This window comes from Carcharhinus amblyrhynchos, chromosome 25 (genome assembly GCF_965287045.1).
Source record: "Carcharhinus amblyrhynchos chromosome 25, sCarAmb.v2.hapA, whole genome shotgun sequence".
Lineage (NCBI taxonomy): Eukaryota > Metazoa > Chordata > Chondrichthyes > Carcharhiniformes > Carcharhinidae > Carcharhinus > Carcharhinus amblyrhynchos.
The window spans coordinates 3327175-3352454 of record NC_137348.1 but is presented as its reverse complement, the minus strand read 5'-3'; the positions used below and the strand labels follow the sequence as shown (position 1 = coordinate 3352454).

The following is a 25280-nucleotide window of genomic DNA, read 5'->3' as shown; positions in this document are numbered from 1 at the left end:
TATTGGTAGGGGGATTGAATTTAGGAGCCGCAACGTCATGTTGCAACTGTACAAAACTCTGGTGCGTCCGCACTTGGAGTATTGTGTGCAGTTCTGGTCCCCACATTATAGGAAGGATGTGGAGGCATTGGAGAGGATGCAGAGGAGGTTTACCAGGATGTTGCCTGGTATGGAGGGAAGGTCCTATGAGGAGAGACTGAGGGATTTGGGGCTGTTTTCGTTAGAAAGAAGGTGGCTAAGTGGGGACCTCATTGAAACATATAAGATGATTAGAGGTTTAGATAGGGTGGACAGTGATAGCCTTTTTCCTCGGATGGAGATAGCTAGCACGAGGGGGCATAGCTTTAAATTAAGGGGTGGTAGATATAGAACGGATGTCAGAGGTAGGTTCTTTACCCAGAGGGTGGTGAGGGATTGGAATGCCCTGCCTGCTGCAGTTGTAGATGCGCCTAGTTTGGGGGGCATTTAAGAGATCCGTGGATAGGTTTATGGATGGAAAGGGATTGGTTTAGGTTAGAGGGTCATTGCTTTTTTAACTGATCGGCGCAACATCGTGGGCCGAAGGGCCTGTTCTGCGCTGTAATGTTCTATGTTCTAATGCAGCACTCCCTCTGCATGGCCCTTCTGCCAGTGTAGTGCTGTCTTTGCATGGCTCCTCTGCCAGTGCAGCGCTCCCTTTGTGTGGCCCCTCTGCCAGTGCAGCACTCCCTTTGTGTGGCTCCTCTGCCAGTGTAGTTCTCCTTCTGCCAGTGCAGTGCTCTTTGCATGGCCCCTCTGCCAGTGCAGCGCTCCTTCTGCTAGTGCAGTGCTCCCTCTGTGCGTGCCCTTTGCCAGTGCAGCACATCCTCTGCACAGCCCCTCTGCCAATGCAAAGCTCCCTCTGCTAGTGCAGTATTTCAGTGTGTCAGCTGAGATTTTGTGCTCTGGGTCTCTGAAGTTGGGTTTAAACCCACAATCTTTGACTCCAGGGTGAGAATACTCCCCACTGTGCCATAAATTATGTTAATGCAAGCTTAGTTTTGCTCCACTTGTCTGCTGACTCCAAATTGGGCATTTATAGTAAGATAGTTGGAAATAGAGAAGAATTGGGTTCATCTCCATTCATTCCAGCCAACTCTGAAATTGCCTCCACCACTTCGCCTGGAAGTTGTCTGTCCTGTGATTGGTGGAGCTTCGCTCTTCTGATTGGACACTGCTGCTGTCAATCAGCCAACAGAGGGCTGCGAACGGCCAGGAGGCGGAAGGAATCCCCGTCCCGCGCTGTGATTGGCTCAGTCAGCCGCAGAGGCCGAGCCTCTATTGGCTGGAATGCTGTGGCTGTGGTTGGCTGCCGACAAGCGGCCGTGATGCGGTAAAGATGGCGGCGGTTGGACAGTGCTCGGTTGCTGTGGAGAAGGAGCGGTGGCAGCCGCTGTCCCTCACGTACGTCGAATATCCACCAGGTACAACTTCTCCCGTCAGGGCTTTGCAGGAATGATTCTCGGCTGCCTTTAGAAATTGTTCTTATGGGCGGAGGAAATAAAAAGCGAGTGGTGGGTGCAGGGAAGATTCGCAGCCTTGTTTGCAGGCCTTAACGGGGGGGGGCGGGGAGGGAAGGAGCTCCTCCGCTCGGCCGCAGCTGCAAAATAATGCGCTATTCGGCTAGTACATGTCCGACCTGGAGCCGCGCATGCGTATTTAGACCATCCCATTTGCTGCTAAATTGTGTCCGCATCTGAGACATAACTACGCATGCTTGACCGGTAGCCCGCCCTTGGACGCGTACGTAGACTGATGGGTTGGTTTTGCAGCGCATGCGCATTGCGCCCCAGCGCCCAGGCAGCAAAGAGCTGTCATGGTGAAAATATTTATAGCAGTGACTAATGAGAGATTATACTAACTGCAGTGTTGCATCTTTCCAAGTCGTTTATTGGCTTTTATAACATCTTAAAAAAAAATTGAGAGGATGGAATCTTGTTATGAAAATACTGAAGGCTAATTCTCATTATAATTGGTATTTTTAATAAAGGAAATTTGATAAAATGCAATTGTGAAGGATACGAGGGCATGAACAGAGTGGTGGGGTTAGCCAAGTTAGATCAAATGGAGAACAAACTGATCCGTTTCTGTGTTGTAAGACATTTTAAGGGCCTATGAGAAAAAGAAGTATTGACGTTCTGTGCAGCTTTTCAAGGCAGCAGGCCATTCCAAAGTACTTTACAGTCAATGGAGGACTTTTTGGAATGTAGTCACTATTGTGAAATATGGTGGCCAATTTGTGCACAGCAAGCTTCCATTAACAATGATACAGTGACAAACAATTGAAATATTGTATAGCCACAATGCTGGCATTTATCCGGCAATGTGGAACTTAACCAGGTATGTCCTGTCCAAAGCAGGACAAATTCAACCTGGCCAGTGACCACCCCCTTAGTCTAATCTCAACTATCAGTGAAGTGATGGAAGGGGTCATCAACAGTGCTATCAAGCAACACTTGCTTAGCGGTAACCTGCTCACTGATGCTCAGTTTGTGTTCCACTGGGGCCACTCTGCTCCTGACCTCACCACAGCCTTGGTTCACACATGGACAAACGGGGTGAATTCCTTGAGGTGAGGCGAAGTGAAAGAGACTGCCCTTAACGTCAAGGCCACATTTGCTTGAGTGTGGCATCTAGGAGCCCTAGCAAAACTGGAGTCAACGAGAACCAGGAGGAAAACTCTCCAATGATTTAAGTAATACTAAGGAAGGTGGTTTTTGGAGGTCAGTCACCTCAGCCCTAGGACATCACTGTGGGAGTTCCTCAGGGTAGTGTCCTAGGCTCACCATCTTCATGATTGAGCACTCCTGCAGGCACATCGCCTAATAGATAGTTGTGACCAGCCAGGTGGAGTGGAAGAACTCTTGTGCTGTGATTAGCTCACGGCGGGTCTCCGTGATGTGTTTAAGGATGGTTAGCTGTTGCTCAGTGCTTGGTTTCTGCTGTCCCTCATGAACATTGAATGTCCCCCAGGTGTATGGAGGGGGTGGGAAAGATGCCAAGTAAGAAATCATTTGCACACTGCCTGTGTTTTGGGATAGGTTGCTATTGACTTTTACAGCTGTGCCTTGGTGCATAGTGGAGCAGAAGTCTGATAAAGGAAAGAAAGCAAAATAAAACAGCATAAAATCAACTGACCTGGACAGTGAATTGTAACCTGGTTGAACATAGACATGACACCTGGCCATTCAGACTGGAAATCAAATCTAGATTTCGTTCTTGGTTCTGGAGTAACGCTTTCAATCTCCGAGTCCAATTGACATGGGTTTAACCCATTCCAGAAAGCTGAACGTATTGAGGGAGTGTGCCCCTGTGTGAGGCCTTCTCAAGTGCATGGTGAAGATCTTATGGCAAAATTTAAAAATATTTATCCTCCAACCAACAACAGTAAATCAGATTATCTGATCATTATTACATTGTGTGTGGGAGCTTGCTGTGTACAAATTACTCGCTGCGTGTCAGCACGTTACAAGTGACCACCTTTCAAAAAATACTTTTTTTATTCCTCTCTTGAAATGTGGGCATTGCTGTCGAAGTCAGCATTGGTTTCCTCTCCATATTTACTTTTGAGAAAGTGGTGGTGAGCTGCCTTCTTGAACTGTTGGAACCGTTCTGGGACATTGAGTTTAAAAATTGGCAAGTTACTTTGTAGCTTTACCAGCATGTTGCTTAATATGGAGGGCATTAGCTATGAGGAGAGGTTGGAGAAACTTGGTTTGTTCTCACTGGAGGTTGAGGGGCGACCTGATAGAAGTCTACAAGATTGAGGGGCATGGACAGAGTGGATAGTCAGAAGCTTTTTCCCAGCGTGGAAGAGTCAATTACTAGGGGGCATAGGTTTTAGATGCAAGGAGCAAGATTTAAAGGAGATGTACGAGACAGGTTCTTTACACGGAAGATGTTGGGTACCTGGAACTTGCTGCTGGGGAAGGTAATGGAAGCAGATACGATAGTGAGTTTTAAGGGGCATCTGTACAAATACATGAATAGGATGGGAAGAGAGGGATATGGTCCCTGCAGGGTAGGGGGATTTCGTTCACTCGGGCAGCATGGTTGGTGCAGGCTTGGAGGGCCGAAGGGCCTGTTCCCGTGCTGTAATTTTCTTTGTTCTTTGTAATTCCAAAAGCTGTTGGGGAGGGAGTTCCAGGATTCCAGCAACAGTGAAGGCACAGCAATGTAGTTCAAGTCAGGGTCATGTGTGGCTTAGACAGGAGCTTGTAAAGTGGTGGTGTTCTGATGTGTCTGCTGACCTTGTCCTTGTATGTAATGGAGGCCATAGGTTTGGAAGGTGCATTTCATAGGCTGTAAGGCATGATGGGACTTCCAGAGATTTTAAAAGCTGTAGGGTAGATGCATGTCCTTTGCTAGCTTCCCATAGACGGGTTTGCTTTTAGACTCCCAATGGAGCTGATTCCATTAACTCCCCGGTGTATGATAATCAACTATGTAGCGTGCGCCCGACCTGTCAGTCACAATGCCTTGCTGCAACTTGCTTTTTTGGATGCAGGCCACTTTTATCATGACTTCATTGTTTACGCTGCGGTCCCAGCTGATGCCTAACCTGTTGCTTGTACAACATGTTCCACAGTCATCCAACGTTTTGGCATCAATAGTTGATCATAAACAATTCCAGGCAGATGATGTATCCGATCATCTCATTCATGTGCCCCTTTGGGATAAATATTTCCAGGTATACCAGTTCATCCATTATTTCTGTCAGTTTGCTGTCGAAGTCAAATTGCTTGAATTTACCTTAATCTAGGCTGTTAAACCACAGTGAATGGCAACTTGACTTCAAAAATACACTATAATAGCCAGTTTGTAATCAGTATATCTACAGCACAAAGACTGACCATTCAGCTCAATTTATCTCTGCAGGTGTTTACATTCCACACAAGTCTCCTCCACCTCTTCACCCTGCTCCACCTTGTACTTATCCAACTTCCTGTTAAATACATCGATGCTGTTTGCCTTAGTGGCAAGTTTTATATAATCCCAGCAATGTCTGGGTACAGAAGATTCTCCTGAATTCCCCATTGGATTTATTAATGTCTATCCTGCATTTATGGCCTGTAATTCTGGGCTTCCCCACAAGTGATAACACTTTCTCTACCCCTATCCTTTTTAGGACTCCTATCAGATCAGCTCATCACCTGGACAAAACTGTCTCCATCTTTTCAGCTTTTCCTTATGGGTTATGGCATCTCAGTTCTTATATATCCTTGTGAATTGTTTTTTGCTCCTTTACCAGTGCCCTATAGCCTTTGAATATTGTGAAGACCAGAGCTGTGCACAGTACTCTGTGTGTGGTCTAACCGAAGTTCAGTTCATGTTTAACATATCCTCCCTGCTTGCTTCCCCTCTAAAGGAGCCCAGTGTTTAGTTTGCTTTTCTATGTAGCTTTCAAATTCCCATACTAGTGTATACGATTAATTGTTAGTTTGCAAGGAAAATGGTGTAATTCTAAATTGTACGGTCATTTTGCTATTTCCTATTTCATCTCCACCACCCCACCCCCAGGAAACATGGATGAACCTTTGAAATGAAGCAAATAAAAGTACTTAAGAATGGGAAGGAAGAACCATTTGTAACATGCTCACCTTTGAGTCAGAGGTTGAGGATTCAAGTTCCACTCTAGAGACTTGAGTACAACAGTCTAGGCTGACATTCCATTGTGGTACTGAGGAGATGCTGCACTGTTGAAAGGCTTGTATTAGGTGAATCATTTAAACTGAGTTTCTTAAATGAATGGAAAAGATTCTGAGATATTTAGAAGAACAGAGCAGTTATCTCTCAACCATAATTACAGATGTATATTATCTGGTCATATCACATTGATGTTTCTGGGGGATTGCTGTGTACAAATTAGTTGCCTTGTTTCTGGCATTATGATATTCTAACTCTTCAAAATGGCTTCATTAGCTGTAAAATGCTTACGAATGTTACGAAAGGCGCTATATAAATGCAAGTCTTTCTTCTAGTTGATGTCTCCATGTCTAGGCTTTCCTATACGCATCTTGAGAAGGAAAAAGATTGTATGCAACTTTCCTCCAAATGTGTTTTCAGTTTGGTTTTTTGGTAAGAGTAAGTCTAAAGATATATAGATACATGTTAATGTACAAGGTAAAGGGTAAAGCGTTACATATTTTAGTCTATTTGAAACAATTGGGTATATCTCTGGGAGTATTAGCTACCAAAACAAGGAAGTGATTTGAATCTATAGAAAATTTGGGCTGGACAAAGTTTTAGATTTGTTTGGAGTATTGCTTGGTGAACTGGACATCACTTGTAGGAAGAATATTTGAGTAATTGAAAGGTTACAGTGAAACTCTATTAAATGAGGGACGATGATTTTGAGGCAAGGCTTGGAAAATTTGGATATTTGCCAATGGAACAGAGAGGGTTGGCACATCAGCCACAGAGAACCAGTATTTTGGGAGTAGGTTGCCGCCGACTTTCACAGCTGTGGCTTGGTGCATAATGGAGCAGGGGTCTGATATAGGAAAGAAAGCAAAATAAAACACAGCATAAAATACCTATTCAAAGCCTTTTATAAAAGTAGCAGATTAAAGATGGAATTTGGAAGAATATTTCTCACAGCATTCAAACTGGGAGTAACTAACCACGTGCCTATTGAGACAAGGCTGTTACGAGCGAATAAGAAGCAGGGTAGGCCCCTTGAGCCTACTCCGCCATTCAGTAAGATCATGGTCGACCTGATCATAACCTCAACCCCACTTTCCTGCCCACCCCCGATAACCTTTCACCCCCTTGTTAATCAAGAATCTAAATAAATTTGTCTTAAAATTATTCAAAGATTCTGCTTCCATAGTCTTCTGAGGAAGAGGGTTCCAGAGACACTCAACTCTCTGAGAGAAAAAATTATTTCAACTAGTTGCACGTTTTGTGAATGTTCTTGCTTTCAATCGATTTAAGTCATACCTTTTTTTAAGCCATTTTTTTCCTCCTTTTCTATCTTTGGTTATTTGAAAACCAACTTGAACACCTAGTTTCCAGGCCCAAGACCTGCCATTCTATAATTGGCCTAGGGTAGGTGTATCAAAATGGCCAGAGTGACACATTGTCACCTTACCTTCCTCCTCTGTGTGGCAAATTGTCTAATTTTCATGAGTTGTTTCCCTACTCCAGCTTAGCTCAAGCCTTTGAATCACCATATGGCATCACTCTTCTCCAGAACTGTAACCATCTTTAATACTATTAGCTTGTGGTTGAACTACCCACTAATGTCACTCTTGCCCCTTAGCAAATCCTCCCCTCCTCCTTTCACTCTATCGTTGACAATTGTGCATTTGTCAATGTCAGCTCCACACTTCCTAAAACCTTTCGACCTTAACCCCTTCACCAAGCTCCTGGTCGCCCCTCTTCAACACTCCTTCCAAACCCCTGACCACCATTATCTGTAAGAACAAGGGCAGCAAGCACATGAGAACATCATCGCTTCCAACTTCCCATTCATGATGCACACCATCCCAATTCAATTCATACAATCAGCATTCACTCATTGTCACTGGGTCAAAATCCAGGAACTCCCTCCACCAGTGTTGGGAATGCCTTCACCACACTAACTGCAGCTATTCCAGAAGGCAGCTTAGCATCGCCTAGCAATGAGCAATAAATACTGACCCTCCTAGAGACCCGATATTTTTATGAAGTGTCGTGTATTTTTCAATGTTAACGGTGTGACATAAATGCAAGTTGTAATGTTGGGAATTGTGTTGTGTGGAATTGCTGGCTTGAATCCATATCAGTGTGTTGGAGTTTAAATTGGAGCAGTGGGTAAATTATCTGCTGTTCAGCTGTGATTTTACTGATATTATTTGGGCTTTAGATTCACCTGCACAGAATAATCATTTGCCTGCTGGCAGTCATTCTCAGTATAAATGTGCAAAAGGGCTGTTCCAGAGAGAGCTCCCTGGCTCCTCGCTTGCGCAGCCTGGGTAATCTCTGAAACTGCCCAAGTCCGACAGTTAGTTAATGATTATCAATGGGAGGTATCTGGCAGCCAGCCAATCAGCCATCAGTTTGGCACTCCTCATGGTTAAGAGTTGCCACAAACAGTAATTGGGCAATAGTTGTTAATTTAGAGACCAGCACACTCGATAATCCAAATCTGTGCTTGGCACGTGATGAAAGTTGAATTTTTATCTTAAAGCAGTGGAACAGTGTGTTTGAATATTTTTAAGACAGAACCACAGAATCCCTACAGTGCAGAAAAAGGCCATTTGGCCCATCATGTCTGCACCGATTCTGAAAGAGCATCCCACCCCAGACCACCCTCGCTGTCTCATCCCCATAACCCTGCGCATTTACCACGGCTAATCCACCTAACTTGCACATCTTTGGACATCGGTAGGAAACCGGAGCACCCAGAGGAAACCCACCCTGACACAGGGAGAATGTACAAACCACAGTATTAGGTATGAGGAGAAATTGAATAAACTGGGATTGTTCTCCCTGGAAAGACAGAGTCGGAGGGGTGACTTGATAGAAGTTTATGACATTATGAGGGCGTAGATAAGGTGAACAGTTGGAAGCTTTTTCCCAGGGCAGAAATGACAATCACAAGGGGGCACAAGTTCAAGATAAGGGGGGGGGGAAAGGTTAAGTAGAAATGTGTGGGGCAAGTTTTTTATGCAGGGCAGTGGGGATCTGGAATGCACTGCCAAGCGAAGTGGTTGAGACAGATGCATTAGCAACATTTAAGAATTATCTAGGTAGGCACATGAACAAGCAGGGTCTGAGGGATACAGGCGGTTGGTCTAAGCAGGATAACGTGATCGGCGCAGGCTTGGTGGGTTGAAGGGCCTGTTCCCGTGCTGTGCTGTTCTTTGTTCATACATTTGCCCAAGGCCGGAATTGAACTCAGGTCCCTGGCGCTGTGAGGCAGCAGTGCTAACTAATCACTGTGTCAGGGTTGTGTCCTCTTGATTTAACAAGGGTTGAAAGGCTAATGGGGGACGGCAGGATTGTTGGGTTGAGGTTACAATCAGATCAACTATGATCTGATTGAATGGCAGAGCAGACTTGAGGGGCCTTCTCCTGCTTTTAATTCGTAGGTTTGTATATATGCAGTAGGCCCTGGCCCATTTCTCTTAGCCCATAGCTATGCTATTTTTTTTCCCCTGTTTGCCATTAAATCTGCTTCCATCACCCTCTCAGGCTGTTCACTCTGTCCAGGTCATTCTATCAAGAAATTCTGTTCGAATCCTGCCCTGCTTCTTGCAGATAAATGTTTTACTGGAAGTTTGGTCAAAGAGAGATTTTGTTTTTTGGAGTCTCTTAAAGGAAGTTGAGGGACAGAGAGGTTTAGGGAGGTAATTTTAGAGCATTGGGCCAAGGTAGCTGGAGGCATGACCAGCAGGGGTAGCACAAAAGCAACCACTTGACTCATTGTGCTTGTGCCTCTTGATAAATAATATGGGGTGTCATCCAGTGCTCTGTCAAACTGCATGAAAGGATTAGAGGGAAGTTGACAGCAAGGCATGAATTGTTGCCAAACTTGCTTCTATCTTAATCAGATAGTGGCTGGGAGTGGAAACATTAGTTAATTCTAGTTTTCCTTTATTGAACCTAAGATGATTGCGGCATCCCTGTTGCTTTCTGACTCCATATTGATCAAACCTGGAGTCTTCCTTGGATGACTGGTTCAGTTCCATCCTTGCTGTATGTTTACCAACCGTCAAATTTCTTTTTATATGGCAATATAATTCAGCTGTTAAGGTTGATGTTTTTGAAATATAAGATTGTGTTAGGAAAATAATATGGGCAATATGGCTGTGTGGAGCTTGCACGTTCTCCCCGTGACTACATGGGTTTCCTCTGGGTGCTCCGGTTTCCTCACACTCTAAAGATGTGCAGGTTAAATGCATTGGCCATGCTAAATTGCCCCTTACATCCTAAGATGTGTAGGTTAGGGGGGATTGGTGTGGTGTGGGTTACGGGGATAGGGCCTCGCGAAGACAAAATGGTGGGTTGGTGCAGACTCAATGGGCTGAATGCCCGTCTCCTGCACAATAGGGATTCTATGAGTAGGAATAGGCCATACAACCCTTTCAATTTTCTCCACCATTCACTAAGATCACGACTGATCTCCTGTATTTTACAGTATGCAAAAACCGTTAATCTCTCATCCTTGAATATACTCAAAACTAAACATCCGCAGCTTCTAGGGTCATGAGTCATTACTGCGTAGGAGGAGTGATTCGGTTTATTGATTCTTTGTAGAGAACTCCAGTCAGTCCAATTCCTCTACTCTAACCCCATAGCCATGAACACGTAGATAATTCCGAGGGTTTGAAGTTCTGAGTGAAGACGTTTCTCCTCAGCTCTGTCCCAAGTGGCTAACACTTTATCCTGAGACTATGACCCCCTAGTTTAAGACTCTCCAGTCTGGGAAAAGAGTCTCCCAGTATTTACTCTGTCGAGCCCTCATCTCAATTATTTGAGAAAGGGAAAAGGCCATGAGAAAAATTGCACTGTGATCAGATATCTAACCTGCAGTAACTTTCCTCACTTTGGAAAAGCTATTTAAGAGGATTGTGGTATGAATTTAATGTTTTAGCGTAGACAGTGCACCAGAGTGAAAAGATATTTGATTACCCTTCCCTGCCCATCCAATCACTTGCAGCAGAATTCTCTATCTCAGTTCCACTGATGTAGTGAAAACCCATAACTTGTTCAAAGTTGTAACAGCAAAAGAAAAACTTATGCTTTACAGCCGATGAAATACTTTTTGAAGTGTTATAATGTAGGAAAAGCAGCAGTCAATATGTATACAGCAAACTCCCACAAACAGCAATGTATTCACAACCAGTTTTTTTGTGTGGTGATATTGGTCAAGGAGAAAGTATTTGGCTGGTCACTGGGGAGAACTACCCTGCTCTTCTTCACAATAGTGTCATGGGATCTTTTATATCCACCTGAGAGGGCAGACAGGGCCTTGGGTTCATATCTGGTCAGAAAGATGGCACTTCTGACAATGCAATTTTATCTTTGGTACTGCGCTGGAGTATTCGTCTGAGTTTTGTGCTTGAGTCTGTCAAGTTTGCTTGAATTCACAACCTTCTGACTCAGATGAGAGGATTGGGGTTGCCCACTGAGTCATAGCAGACGCTGGAGTGTGGAGAAGCGAGCAACCAGTGTTTGATAACAACTTGCATTTCTAAAGCACGTTTAACATAGTCTAAACTCACTGCTTCACAGCAGCATTAACAAACAAAATTGGACATCAGGTCACATGAGGTATCAGATATCAAGTTTGGTTAAAGAGGCAGCTTTTAAGGATCACCTTAAGGAAGGGACGAGAAAGGCAGAGAGATTTCGGGAGGGGATTCAGGAGTTTAGAGCTCAGTTGGATGAAAGCACAGTCACCAATGATGGAGTGTTTAAAAGAAACGATGCACAAGAGACCAGAATTGGAGAAGCACGGAGATGTGTGAGGTTTCTGTGACTGGAGGCAGTTACAGAGATAGGAAGTGGAAAGACTATGGAGAGATTTGAAAACTAGGATGAGAATTTTAAAATTGAAGTGCTAGTGCCAGCCAGTGAAAATGGTGTTGGGTGAATGGGACTGCAAATTAGGATGCACACAGCAGAGTTTTGGAGGAGCCCAGGTTTAGGTGGGAGACTGGAGAGCGTGGAATACTCAAATGTAGAAGCGAGAGAAACATGGATGAGGACTTTGACAGCAGAGTGGATGGTTTTGATGCTGGAGTTTGATCAAATATGGTGTTGAGGTTGAGAATGATCTAACTCAGCCTCAGATAGTTGCCAAGGAGGATGTTGGAGTTGGTGGTCAGGGAACACATTTTATGATGGGGACTGAAAACAGTGCTTTGGTCCTCCCTGTATTTAATTTAACTTCTAGGATCTGGCCCAGAGCTGCAGTGGCAGATCCCTGGGAGATGATCCTTTACTCTCTCAGTGTGAGATATCTGAGCCACGTTAGGGAGGAAATAAAAAGTTTAAACAATATTTTAAAATTTGCATCAACTTTTTTTAAACCTGTGTTGCTAATGTGTCCCTAATTGTAGTCTAATTTTTTTTGCTCTCTAGGTGACCTCACAGGGAAGGTTCTTGCATATTTAAGTCTTGTACCAGTATTTATCCTTTTTGGTTTCATCACACTCATCGTGTTCAAAAGAGAGCTGCACTCTGTAAGTCTTGCAAATGTTTCTTATCTTGATCCCTGGGAATTATTGGCTCTGAAAGTTTCAATGGGATGGTCACTGTTCTAGTATGTTCCCCATGACCAATCTCTCTCCCCTCTTCTCTGGACGATGCGATGAGTGGGGAAGCCAGCTGAGGGACTTCCCCGCTTGACACTATCGGGCAGGAAATGTCTTGGATTCTGTTGCGGTGCGGGCGGATGCACCGTGGTAGTGGCATCATGCAACCTATGTACCTCATAGTTGGTTTACCCAAACATTGCTTAAATGTGATTGTGTTTATAGACATGATGGAATGAATGCAATGTTAAATCTAAACTGCTCATTATAAATATTTGATCAGTGTTTAAAATATATTTACTTAATTTGATCTTTCAAATGTTGTAGTTCATTTGGAATTTGGTAACATAATGGATTTGTTCTTGGACTATGCAGAGATCGAGATTAATGAGTTAGAGAGAGAGACAAAGCCACGTCCCACCATGGCAGCTGGAGAAATTAATTAAATGAAGAATAAAACTCTAGACTCAGTAATGGTGACTAAGAAATTACTGGATTGTTGTGAAAATGCCCTTTAGAGAAAGAAGTCTACCACCCCAACCCAGTCCAGACCTATATGTGACTTTAAACCCACAGCAACATGTTTGATTCTTAACTGCCCTCTAGAATGACCTAGCGAGCCATTTGGAGGAGTTCACAAAGGTGTCTCACCTTCTCAGAGCCAGTAAGGAATAGGCAATAAACTGGCCTTGCCAGTGAATCGCATCCCAAGAATAAATTGAAACAAAAAGAAATGGACATCAGTCGCCCAAATAGACTGGAAGATAGCTGGTTGTGTATTTGCTTCACATCTGGACATAGTGAGTTCCTCAGCTTAAATTAGTGGGAGCCATTTTCTCCTCCTGTAAAATAGATGTTATAAATTGTCCTTCCATAAAATAATGAGGGGCACAGATTAGCTAGACAGTCAACATCTTTTCCCAAAGGTAGAGGAATGTAAAACTAGAGGGCATAGGTTTAAGGTGAGAGGGGAGAGATACAAAAGGGTCCAGAGGGGCAATTTTTTCACTCTGGGTGGTGAGTGTCTGAAATGAGCTACCTGAGGTAATAGTAGAGGCGCGTACAATTTTGTCTTTTTAAAAGCGTTTAGACAGTTGCGAGGTAAAATATATAGAGTAGGGTATATAGAGGGATGTGGGCCAAATGTGGGGAATTGGTACTAGCTTAGTGATTAAAAAGAAGGGGCGGCATGGACAAGTTGGGCCGAAGGGCCTGTTTCCAAGCTGTAAACCTTTATGACTCTTTGTAAATGAACAGCCCTTCCTGACAGGATCATTTGTGCATGTTCTCTATGAGGGGATGTGAGGGGAAAACTGCGAGAAAAGGATGTGGTATGTGGGTCTCTGATCTCTTATTCAGAGCAGTGGGTCCAGCATACTTCATGCGCTCTACTTCATAGTGCTCTTGTCCAAAGTAAACTATGTGGAGATTTTTCCCAGTCCAGTGTCTGTAGAATATATAAGTGGATTGAGGGTAGCTATGGAAATATTTGTTTGGTGTACTGTAAATGTACATACACTGTACTTTTTCTGGGGGAAAAGAAGTGAGGTTTTGAAACTTTGAAGTTGTTTTCCATTGGAGTCTGAAGAGTATTCTGTGCGAAACCCACTCTGCGGAACCATTCCATATAGATGTTGTTTATAATCTTGGGAACTTCTGATGCTGTTGAACTGTATCCTCTTTACGTTGTAGAGCTGCTGCTCCAGCAGTGGTGTAAAGAGGTGAAAAAAAACAATTATTTGTGAGATTGAAGGCAAGGTTTGAAAATTACAACTCACCAAATTAATTTTCTGGCCTTTGGACATTCCCTGAATGGCTGAGATGATTTGCAAAGAGCAGAGGTGAATCCCAAAATGTTTAGCCAGGAAGAAAAGAGTGGCTGGTGGTATTTACGTCTCTTACTGTTGGGCGCTACTTCCCTATCAGCCCCCCCTGCCCTTCTCTGGGTCCCTTGTTCAAGCTTTTGGAGTAGTACTGAAATATAAAGGGACTGTTTCTGTAATACCGTAAAGCTGACTAGTAATTTCAGCACTCAGTTTTCAATACTCTGTATAGTTTGTAAATCCCTTTGTGAAATATCTTGTGTTGTACTACTTTGCCTGTAGCCAATAGACAACTTTAGCAATTCCCTCCCGTTTTTTTACAGATGATAAGAATTGCAGTGAACCCCAATCTGATGTTGGTGAATGGCAGTTTTGCAAAGTGCAGCCACATGAATGGTGATTACACTCTGTTATTTGTTTCAGATTTCATTTCTCTGCGGTTTGGTACTAAATGAAAGCTTCAACTGGGTAATTAAGAATATTATCAAAGAACCCAGACCATGCCAAGGTGAGAGCAACACTTTGTAATAAATGTTTCCGTTCCTTAGAGGTTTAGATAGGGTGGACAGTGATAGCCTTTTTCCTCGGATGGAGAAAGCTAGCACGAGGGGGCATAGCTTTAAATTAAGGGGTGGTAGATATAGGACGGATGTCAGAGGTAGGTTCTTTACCCAGAGGGTGGTGAGGGATTGGAATGCCCTGCCTGCTGCAGTTGTAGATGTGCCTAGTTTGGGGGTGTTTAAGAGATCCGTGGATAGGTTTATGGATGGAAAGGGATTGGTTTAGGTTAGAGGGTCATTGCTTTTTTAATTGGTCGGCGCAACATTGTGGGCCGAAGGGCCTGTTCTGCGCTGTAATGTTCTATGTTCTAAGGCTTACTGAGGTCTCACTGAAAACCGACTGTAGTTTCTCGTTCACAGGTCACACCACCTTAATATTTGAATGTACTGTAAATATGAGATCATCGTACCAATCTGTATTTAAGTTGTTTAGAGTTTTCACTTTCTAATTTTATTTAAAGAATAGAATATTAATTGGATCAGAGAAGTCACTGCGTTACTGATGATGCTCGCGTGAGAATAACCTGAGCTATACTCTGGTGTTACAGTGCTATTCGTTCAGCTGCCTAGAACCAGTTAACATTCTGGGGGTTATCAGTGACCAGAAACTGAACTAGACTGCCCATAAAATTACTGTGGCTACCAGAGCAGGTCAGAGACTAGGGATTCTGTTGTGAGTAGCTTGTTTCCTGACTCCCCAAAACCTGTCCACCATCTACAGGACACAAGTCAGGAATATTTTGGAATACTCCCCACTTGCCTGGATGAGTGCAGATCCAGCAGCATTTGAGAAGCTTGACATCATCCACAATAAAGCAGCCCTGCTTGATTGCTATTCCTTCCACAATCCCTCCACGATAGCAACTGTGTGTACCATCTAAACGATACACTGCAGAACCTCCTTAGATAGTGCCTTCCAAACACTCGACCACCACTGAATAGGAAAACAAGAGTGGTGGATACCTGGGACCACTATCACCTGGAGGTTCTCCTCCAAGTCACTCACCGTCCTGACTTGGAAATATATCATTGTTCCTTCACTGTTGCTGGATCAAAATCCTGGAACTCCCTCCCTAACAACATTGTGGGTGTATCTACACCACTTATAGTGCTGCGGTTCAAGAAGGTGCAGTTAGGTCAATTACGGATGGGCAATAAATGCTCCCCAGCCAGTAAAGTCCATGTCCCATGAAAGAATTATGATCCTATGGATGAACATGTCTAACCTGAGGAACACAGTATCCTAATTGTGCTAATCTGGAGGATCCTTCAGCTTCTGTACAAGGTTATATTACTTCACAGTTTGTAATGTTTCTTAATTACTTCTGTCCACAGGTGGCCACAGTACCTTGTTTACAGAGTATGGAATGCCGTCCAGTCATTCCCAGTTCATATGGTTCTTTTCCATCTACTCCCTCCTTTTCCTTTATTTAAGGTATGTATGGCTCTTGGGTCTGTTTTATGATTCACTATGAAGGTGAGAAAAACTTGAACTCTCCAACCATGAAAATTAAATACTGGGAGACCCTGCTGAGCTGTACAAGATACTAATTAGATGAGAGCAGGATTGAGTAAATGAGGAGGAACTGCTTCCACTGGCAGGAAGGTCTGTAACCAGGGGACATGAGACAATCGGCAGGGAAGCTAGAGGGATGGTCAGAATTATTTTAACAAGAATTCTGATGATGTGGAATGTGCAGCCTGAATGAAAGGTGCCAAGTGTATTGAATAGCAACTTTCAAAGAGAATTGGATAAATACTTTGTGGAGTGGAGGGGGGAAATATGTCCATGGGGAAGGAAACAGGAGGAGTCAGACTAATAGTTAGCCCTTTCAAAGAGCTGGCACAGGCATGATGGGCTGAATGGCTTGCTTCTGTGATGTAAGATTCTAAGAAAAATTTAATCCTCAGCTGTATTTCAAATTAAATCACTGCAGCTGTTCAGGAGGGCTTGGATACAAATAAGTGCTAGGCAAGATCTGTGTTGTCAGAAACATGGACAGACTTAAAGTTACTGTGAAAATCCCTTAGTTGCCACACTCTGGCACCTGTTCAGGTACACCGAGGGAGAATTTAGCATGGCCAATGCACTCTAACCAGTACATCTTTCGGACTGTGGGAGGAAACCAGAGCACCCGGAGGAAACCAGTGCAGACAAGGGGAGAACATGCAGACGTCACACAGACAGTGACCCAAGCCAGGAATCGAACCTGTGTCCCTGGCGCTGTAAAACAGCAGTGCTAACCACTGTGCCACCATGCTGCCCTACATTGGAATGAGCTCTGGGCTGATAATGAAGTCAAAAACTCTGGAATCATGCAAAGCAATTCGTTGTCATGCTGGGAATCCATAAATTTCTATGGAAAGGTGAGCGGAATGTGCTGATTGTCTTCCTCGTCTGTACTGATTTTTATAAACATTACTGGGGACCCTGCTATTCATAGAAACCCTACAGTGCAAAAGCAGGCCATTCAGCCCATTGAGTCTGTACCAACTTTCCAACGGAGCATCCCACCCAGACCCAGCCCCGTAATCCACGTATTTACCCCACTACTTCCCCCAACCTACACATTTTGGAACACTAAGGAGCAATTTAGATGGCCAGTCCACCTAATCCACACATCTTTGGACTGGGAGGAAACTCCTGCAGACACGTAAAAAGGGAATGAAGACCAAGTGTACCGTTCAGGCCAGAGGATGGAAGATGATTGGACCCTAGTGCCTGAGTGAGCGACATGGTGGCACACTGCCTCGCAGGTAAATACCGGCAGTTGCAGTAATGAGTGCTGCAAAGTGAGTCGTGGGCTTGGTTTCTGCTGTGTTAACTGATCTCAGCAGAGATGTTGAATAAATAACAACACCTCCCTGCTAGAAATAGGGGAGTGGGCACACACGTGTTAGCCACTGAGTGACTACCACTGGGTAAGATACAGAACTGGTTGATTTAGTTAGCCAGAATTGGGGTGCACTGTAATGGTGGTAGGTTTGCTGACACTACTTACCTCACATGAGTTTGAGGCACAGCAGTGAATTGGGATCTAAGCACAGTGAAATGTGCCAAGTAAATGCAGATTATTTGAACATTCCCTGTGCTTGCTTGCCTAGGGATCTTAAAATTCTCATCCTTGTTTTTAAATGCTTACATGACCTTGTCCTCCCTATCTATGCAACCTCCTCCAGCCCTACAATCACTCCTCCAATTCTGGCTACTTGAGCACCCCAATCTTAATTACTTCACCACTGGTTGCTATGTCTTCTACTGTCTGAGCTCTGAGATTTTCTTCCTTGATCCCTCTCCCTCCTAAGTCGCTCCTTAAAACCTACCTCTTTAATTAAGCTTTTATCACCTGTTCTAATGTCCCTGTTTGAGGCTAAGTGTTAAACCATGTTTGATGACACTACTGTGAATCACATTGGGATGTTTTACCATGTTAGAGGCACTATATAAATGCGAGTTGTTGTAAACCATGGGGTGCAAAAAAACCTATTTGTTTCTTTCCTCAGAATGCACCAAACAAACAACGCTAGATGTTTAGACCTGTTATGGAGGCACGTTTTATCCATATGCTTGCTGGCTGTGGCCTTCCTTGTCTCATATAGTAGGTAGGTAACATTTCTTGTATGAACTGATTCTCACAGTAATGTGAATGATGCACTGTTTTATGAGGGAAGGGTTTTATACAATGTGATGGTCAATGTGTTAGTCTGTGGTTAAGATGCAGTGGATGTCCCTCGCAAGCCACAAAGCCTTATTGTCCAGGGGGAGGCAGCATTGCGGTGGTGTTGTCGCTAGATTAGTAATCCAGAGACATAGGGTTATGTTCTGGGGACCTGGGTTCGAATCCCACCACGACGGATGGTGAAATTTGAATTCAATAAAAGACTGGAATTAAAAGATAATAAAACCATTATTGATGTAAAATCCCATCAAGTTCACTAATGTCCATAAAAGAAGGAAATTTGCCATCTGGCCTACATGTGACTCCAGACCCACAGCAATGTGGTTGACTCTTAAAAATGCCCTCTGGGCGGGGCAATAAATGCTGGCCCAGCGAGCAATAGCCGCATCCCATGAATGAATAAAATAAAACCCCGATGACAACAGTGGGTCATTCAGAGTTTAATTGCCTGGTGTTCCTGCTGGTCAGGTTAAATCCTAGGGTGGAACCAGGCCTGCTAGATCCTAACTCTCTTTATTTAGAAACATGGGAGAGTGACCAATGAACAGAGTCACAAAGTCAGCTTAGAAGTTTATACCAAATAATAAAACATTTGTTAAACAAGAAAATATAAACCATATTACACTATTCCATCACCCACAACTATAACTGTACAAATTCGTAAGGATAATACAAGTTAGAAAACCTATCTTGTAGACTAAAATTTACAGCAAGTACCCAGTCCAGTAAACTAATAAGCAACGTACGGTCAGGCACACTGACCTTATGTTGGGGGTGGACTAACCAAGTGATAGTCCACCCCCGACATATGCAATGGATCTCTCATCAACTCCCTAAAACTTTGTCAGCCTGAGAGACTGTCTGGTCTCACCAAAGCTTGTCTTTGACATGTGGGTTTCCAATCTCAATGCTCAAAGTACTTGCTTTGTGGAATCTTCTCCCAAAGAGAGCTCTCTCTCAGACACCTTTCACATTGGTCCACCTCCAGGGTTTTGATCTCTCCTTCTGAGGTTTCTCTCCCTTGGGTTGTTGCATGCGTTTGAGCATGGCCTTCCACACACACATCCGACCATACCACCAGCACACCACTGCTTCGCAGGCTTATTTTGCTTTAAGTTTGCTTCCTGCAGCTTTCTCACTTAAGCTTGGAGCTTCCTCTGCCTCCTCACTCTTAACTTCACTGAACAGGATCTGTTCATGATCCCTGTCCTTGTTCCTTGACATAGCTGTTATCTTGGGACTTTTTTTGTTCCTCCCTAGTTTTTTTAAACCTTCTTTAATTTGGGACTTGCTCTCTATCTGTCTTCATGTCCTGCCCATTCTGCCAATTTCTTCCAACTGAAGCAGAACTACTTTTCTGGTTATCACTGACTCTTTGGGTTCCCTTGTCTGAACCTCTGTTGCTAGGCAACAGCACAGTTTGTTTTTATTTTGAGCTTTTGTTGTATGTGAAGAATATTTGACCACGGTCCGAGAGGGTTGCTGATGCCTTCCAGACAAAAGAGATCAACATTTTCTTTGTACAACATGGAACAGTATTTTTTTCACTTGTAATTGCTGTGAAGTTGGATGGAGCTTTTGTAGATTGGGAGGTTGGAAGTTAGAATTTGGAGTTGTAAAAATGATAAAATTGTAAAATGTTTGGGGTGGGGGGGTGAAGCATTGTGTAGTCCCTTTCAAAAGTGGTGTGTTTTCTGTGCTTAGAGATTCAAAAAATGCAAGTACACAGAGAGCCCAGATTGAAACATGGAAAGCCAAGCAACAGTTTTACTAAGACAACAGGCTTTGAATTTAGCCAATCAATTTGAATCAGGCACGTGGATACCAAAAACCTATTAAATTTAAATGTGATGGTTTTGACAATCTTGCACCAATCCTATTGTGGGAAATTGTTGTCGTGGATATAAAAGAAGAGGGCAGTGGAACAGAGAAATAGAGCAACTGCCATCTGCCAGAACTAACATCGCTCTTGAGAGAAAATCACTGGCTCTCAAAGCTTCATCTTAGAGAAAGCACCATCTAGATAGCAAAGGTACCAAAGAAGAAAGAAGTTCCAGCCAGCAGAATCAACAGAGAAAGCCCAGAATATTCTGCAAGACACAAAATCTCAGAGTGACTAAATTCTATTTTGTTAGTGAGTGGGAATTGTATTTATTGGAAAAGCATTCCATTAGAATTTTGTTTGTTTTGGGAATAGTTAATAGTTTAAAGGGATTTATTCGGTTTGTTAATAGTTCAGTTAATTTGCTCACTGATAGTTAGATAAATAAATTGTTGTGTGTTGATTTTAGAGAGCATGTCAGGGATTTATTTTTATTTAACCACTAGAAGCTGCTGAAGAGCAGGTCACACCACTTCACACACACACTTCTTACAGACTACAGGACGAGGTACTCCTCTTAGGATGTTTGGGTATTAGTTCTCAGAGGGGGAGCCCCTGCTTTATAACACAGTGAGATTGATAAGCAGAGACACAGGTTTAAGGTGACTGATAAAAGAAACACGGGGAAATGAGGGTTGTTTTTGGGTGACTCGTTGTGATCTGCAGTGATTTGCTTGGAAGACTGGTGGATTCAGTAGTAACCTTGGAAAAGGAATTGGACAAATGCTTGAAAAGGAAAATTTGCAGGGCTACAGGGAAAGGGGTGTACGAGCAATAGAAAAGATCTGTCAAAGAGGGAGCGTAGGCACGATGGGCTGAGTGGCCTTCCTTTGTGCTGTATGATTCTATGATTTAGCCTTTAAAGGAATGTTGTGTTTATTCTTGCAGAGTCTATTTGATGTACCATTCCTGGAGCCAAGTGATATATGGAGTTATAGCAGGTGGGGTAATGGGAGCAGTCTGGTTTATCTTTACACAAGAGGTACTAACGCCGCTATTCCCCAGGATAGCTTCATGGTAAATAGAAAATTTTAATTTGCATTGTAAAGACTTTGGTATATTCTACATGTTCTGCTCCTGTTTTATATGAAGTCCTGATTAAATTGGCACAAGAAAATATAAAAAAGTTTCCCTTCAATTCCCAGAATGTGTTTATTTAGCCGTCCTTTATAGGGACTTGGTATGAGCTGCATGTCAAGGGACTGACCTGCAGAAACTCCAGCCCTCGACCCCCTGTAGTTACTGCTCCTGTGTAAAATACATTGATGGGGCTTGTTTCAAAAAGCTGTACAGGCCTCGCGCCCTAAAACAAACAGTGGGGTCATATTTTGGGTGTAAATTTTCATGTTGGTTCTTTGCTGGGTTTTGCATTAACTTCGGACACTATGATTAATATACTTTCCATGTCGTTCCATGATTCAGGCCAGTCTCGGAGTTCTTCCTGATACGGGACACAAGTCTGATTCCAAACATCCTGTGGTTTGAGTACACGGTTACAAGGTCAGAAGCACGGTAAGATGGTCAATTCCTCACATCGGTCTTCTTGCTGATCTGAATAAACGCTCTTCACGATTTCTTCTTTAGGCACGTTGGAGAGAACCTGTCCTGGGAGTGTTTGATGGGGGACAGTGTAGAGGGAGCTTTACTCTGTATCTAACCCCGTGCTGTACCTGTCCTGGGAGTGTTTGATGGGGACAGTGTAGAGGGAGCTTTACTCTGTATCTAACCCCGTGCTGTACCTGTCCTGGAGTGTTTGATGGGGACAGTGTAGAGGGAGCTTTACCCTGTATCTAACCCCGTGCTGTACCTGTCCTGGGAGTGTTTGATGGGGGGACAGTGTAGAGGGAGCTTTACTCTGTATCTAACCCCGTGCTGTACCTGTCCTGGGAGTGTTTGATGGGGACAGTGTAGAGGGAGCTTTACTCTGTATCTAACCCCGTGCTGTACCTGCCCTGGGGGTGTTTAATGGGGACAGTGTAGATGGAGCTTTACCCTGTATCTAACCCTGTGCTGTACCTGTCCTGGGGGTGTTTGATGGGGGATAGTGTAGAGGGAGCTTTACACTGTATCTAACCCCGTGCTGTACCTGTCCTGGGAGTGTTTGATGGGGACAGCGTGGAGGGAGATTTTCCTTCTCACATTAGTTATTTTGACTATCCTCACTATTTGGTAGGTATTGTGTTGTCTGTTGTGTTGTCGGGTGTTTGGTCCCCTCTCCACTAAGCTGTTCACTCTGACCTATTTATCATTGCCGTTGTGAGCCTGGACTCCCAAAACCAGACATGCATTTCCTGTTGTCTCCCAGTAAATGGTAGAGTGTCTAAAAAGGAGAGAAACATTTTTGTGCCAGAACCAGGCTGTGATTCATTTATAAACCATGCTGAAACTCAGTTTGTGTGATAATGTGGCTTTCGTCAATTTTCATCATCCACCGATGGCTTCAGAATCCTCATTTTCTTTTAAACTCTCTCCAAAAAAGATATTCCTCAAAGCTTTTGATCTTCTGTCCTCGTCTCTCTTGATGTGACATGACGTTACTATTTTGGTTAATTCAGTGAAGTGTGCTATGTTGTTGGTGGTGTATAAAGTTAGTGTTATTGTTGTTATCCGGGGCCTTTCCGCTAGAATTGGTGGGGGTGGTGGTGAGGAGAAGAATTACATGTTCCATTAGCGTATTAGTTAGTATATCCTCTTCAGCTTCTTTTAGTCATTAAATGTGGGTGTCCAGCCTTTGTTTCCCATTCCTAATTGTCCTGGAACTGAGTGGATTGCTCAGATTGTAGAAGGCATTAAAGAGTCAGCCACGTTGCTGTGGAGTCACGTGTAGGCCAGACTGGGTAAGAATGGCAGATTCCCTTCCCTAAAGGACATTAGTAACCCAGATGGGGTTTTTTTAATTGATAATGTTTCATGGCCATCATTAGACTTTTAATTCCAGATTTTTATTGAATTCAGATTTCATTACCACAGGAAGGAGTTGATGCCAAAACATTGAATGTATTCAAGAGGCGGCTGGATATAGCACTTGGGGCGAATGGGACCAAAGGTTATGGGGAGAAAGGAGGATTAAGCTGTTGAGTTGGACAGTCAGCCGTGATTGTGATGAATGATGGAGCAGGCTCGAAGGGCCAAATGGCCTCCTCCTGCTCCTATCTTTTATGTCTATGTTTCACCATTTGTCATGGTGGGATTTGAACCCGGGTGTGTAGAGTGTCCGGATTACTAATCTAGTGAAAATACCATTGTGCCACTGTTTCCCCTCTCCTCATAAGTTTTAACAAAATCCGCTTGCTGCCTGCTTTCCTTGGGTTGAATTTAAATCTTTTTTTTCCTCTGCTTTTTTTCCTCAGAAACAGACAACGCAAACTGGGCACCAAGATGCAATGAGGCAAAGTCGACACCTTTTGCTGGGGGTGGGACAGGACTGTGGTGTGGACCCAGCCGGGAAGGAGACGGAAAGGAAACCGACACACAAAAAAAAACAATTTTTTAAAATTTAATTTTTATTTTGCAGACAGTCAAAGGCAAGCTGAGGCGTTTGCCGGCAGCCGAGACACCCCCTGTGACAGCAGTCAGTGTTGATGCAGCTTGCTGTTAGCTTTCTACTGCATGTTAGACTCGTGTGAGTGCTGGACTGAACTCGTTTCAAGCGCGTTCACACAGTGCCGGTGAAATGTGATATTATTGCATCTGATTCAGGAACTTGGTTTAATTTTTGGAAGGGATGATAGGGGGAGGAAAGGACCAACCTTCACATGGTAGTGGTGTGTTATTTTACAAGAAAAAGGTGGCATTTTTTACGCTACTGTTTAAGAACAGTTAGATAGGAGGATAGCGATGCAGTTTGTATTGTCAATCAGGTATCTGACGTGCTAGGGTCACATCTGTAGCATCCAGAGAAAACTATAAGGGATCATGTTGCACTTTAGAAAAATAAATTAGTTCTTTTTATATACAAAGAAACACTAGTGATGTGAGTGGAAAAACTTTTTTAAAAAATTTTTCTTGCCAGTTAGTTATATCTAGCTAGTGGCTTGTTTAAAACTCTCTGTAGCAGAGCATTTATTAGGATTCTCCCATCCCAAAGGAACCATTCATTCCATATTCTAGCAGTGAGGTTGGCCAAACAGAAGTGAGGATTGTCAAGTGAGATTTGCCCCTTCTCTCTCTCTCTCTGTCTGTCTGTCTTCCTCTCTGTCTTGTCTTTCTCTCTTTTCCTCCCCCTCCCGCCTCTCTCCGCCTCCCTTCGCCCCCTCTGCTCCCTTACCCTCCCCGCCTCTCTCCCCCCTTACCCTCTCCCCCCTTACCCCCTCCCCGCCCCTCTCCCCCCTTACCCCCTCCCCGCCCCTCTCCCCCCTTACCCCCTCCCCGCCTCTCTCCCCCCTTACCCCCTCCCCGCCTCTCTCCCCCCTTACCCCCCCCCCCCCCCCCGCCTCCCTCCTCCCCCCCCCACTCTTCCCTACTCTCTCTCTCCCCCGCTCTCTCTCCCTTTGCCTATTGCTCTGTGAATCTTTTATATGGTCCCTCTGATTTGATCTTTGCGCAACAGCCATCATTATTTTGACAAATGCAGTCAGGTGATGAGGTGTATTTAGAACTTAGGTTGTTTTATTTGGGGCCTGGGTTGTTGCTGAGGAAGCCGAGACCTTGTCGTGGGACGTCTCGGGCAGTGTAGGGTGATCTCACCTCGGTATCTGTTCAGTGCAAAAACTGGCCTCAAATAGGACACTGGTATTTCTGGTGCTGTTGGAAATGGAAGAATTTATTTTCTGATTGAGGTTGTGGGGGGAGAGGAGGGGTTGGGGGGGGGGTAGCGTTTTTTCCCTGATGTCAGTGTTTAATCTATTGAGTTATGGCAACGACTTGTATTATACATATACTAATTCAGCAGTCAGTACTAGCTTCCCCCCACCGGATGGAAAGCTTTCTTTCCGTACTGCACTTGTTGTTGGTTTTTCAGTAGGAATGCATGTGTGGCCATCTCAAAATAAATTTACCTGGTAACACATCAACACCCTTGTGCTCTGCTGCGTTCCCAGTGTAACAAAGCGAGTCTCTTCTGATATGAA

At 43.9% G+C, this 25280-nt stretch overlaps 1 protein-coding gene across 1 annotated transcript; it reads left to right on the top strand.

The window, feature by feature from the left end:
• Positions 1-1354: 1354 nt before the first annotated feature.
• dolpp1 (dolichyldiphosphatase 1) lies at positions 1355-24455 on the top strand. The gene is made up of 8 exons (XM_080211871.1): positions 1355-1442; positions 12094-12194; positions 14513-14597; positions 15985-16084; positions 18154-18252; positions 21100-21228; positions 21634-21723; positions 23562-24455. The coding sequence occupies exons 1-8, from the start codon at positions 1358-1360 to the stop codon at positions 23596-23598; spliced, it is 726 nt and encodes a 241-aa protein (XP_080067997.1). The 5' UTR covers positions 1355-1357; the 3' UTR covers positions 23599-24455.
• Positions 24456-25280: the final 825 nt, after the last annotated feature.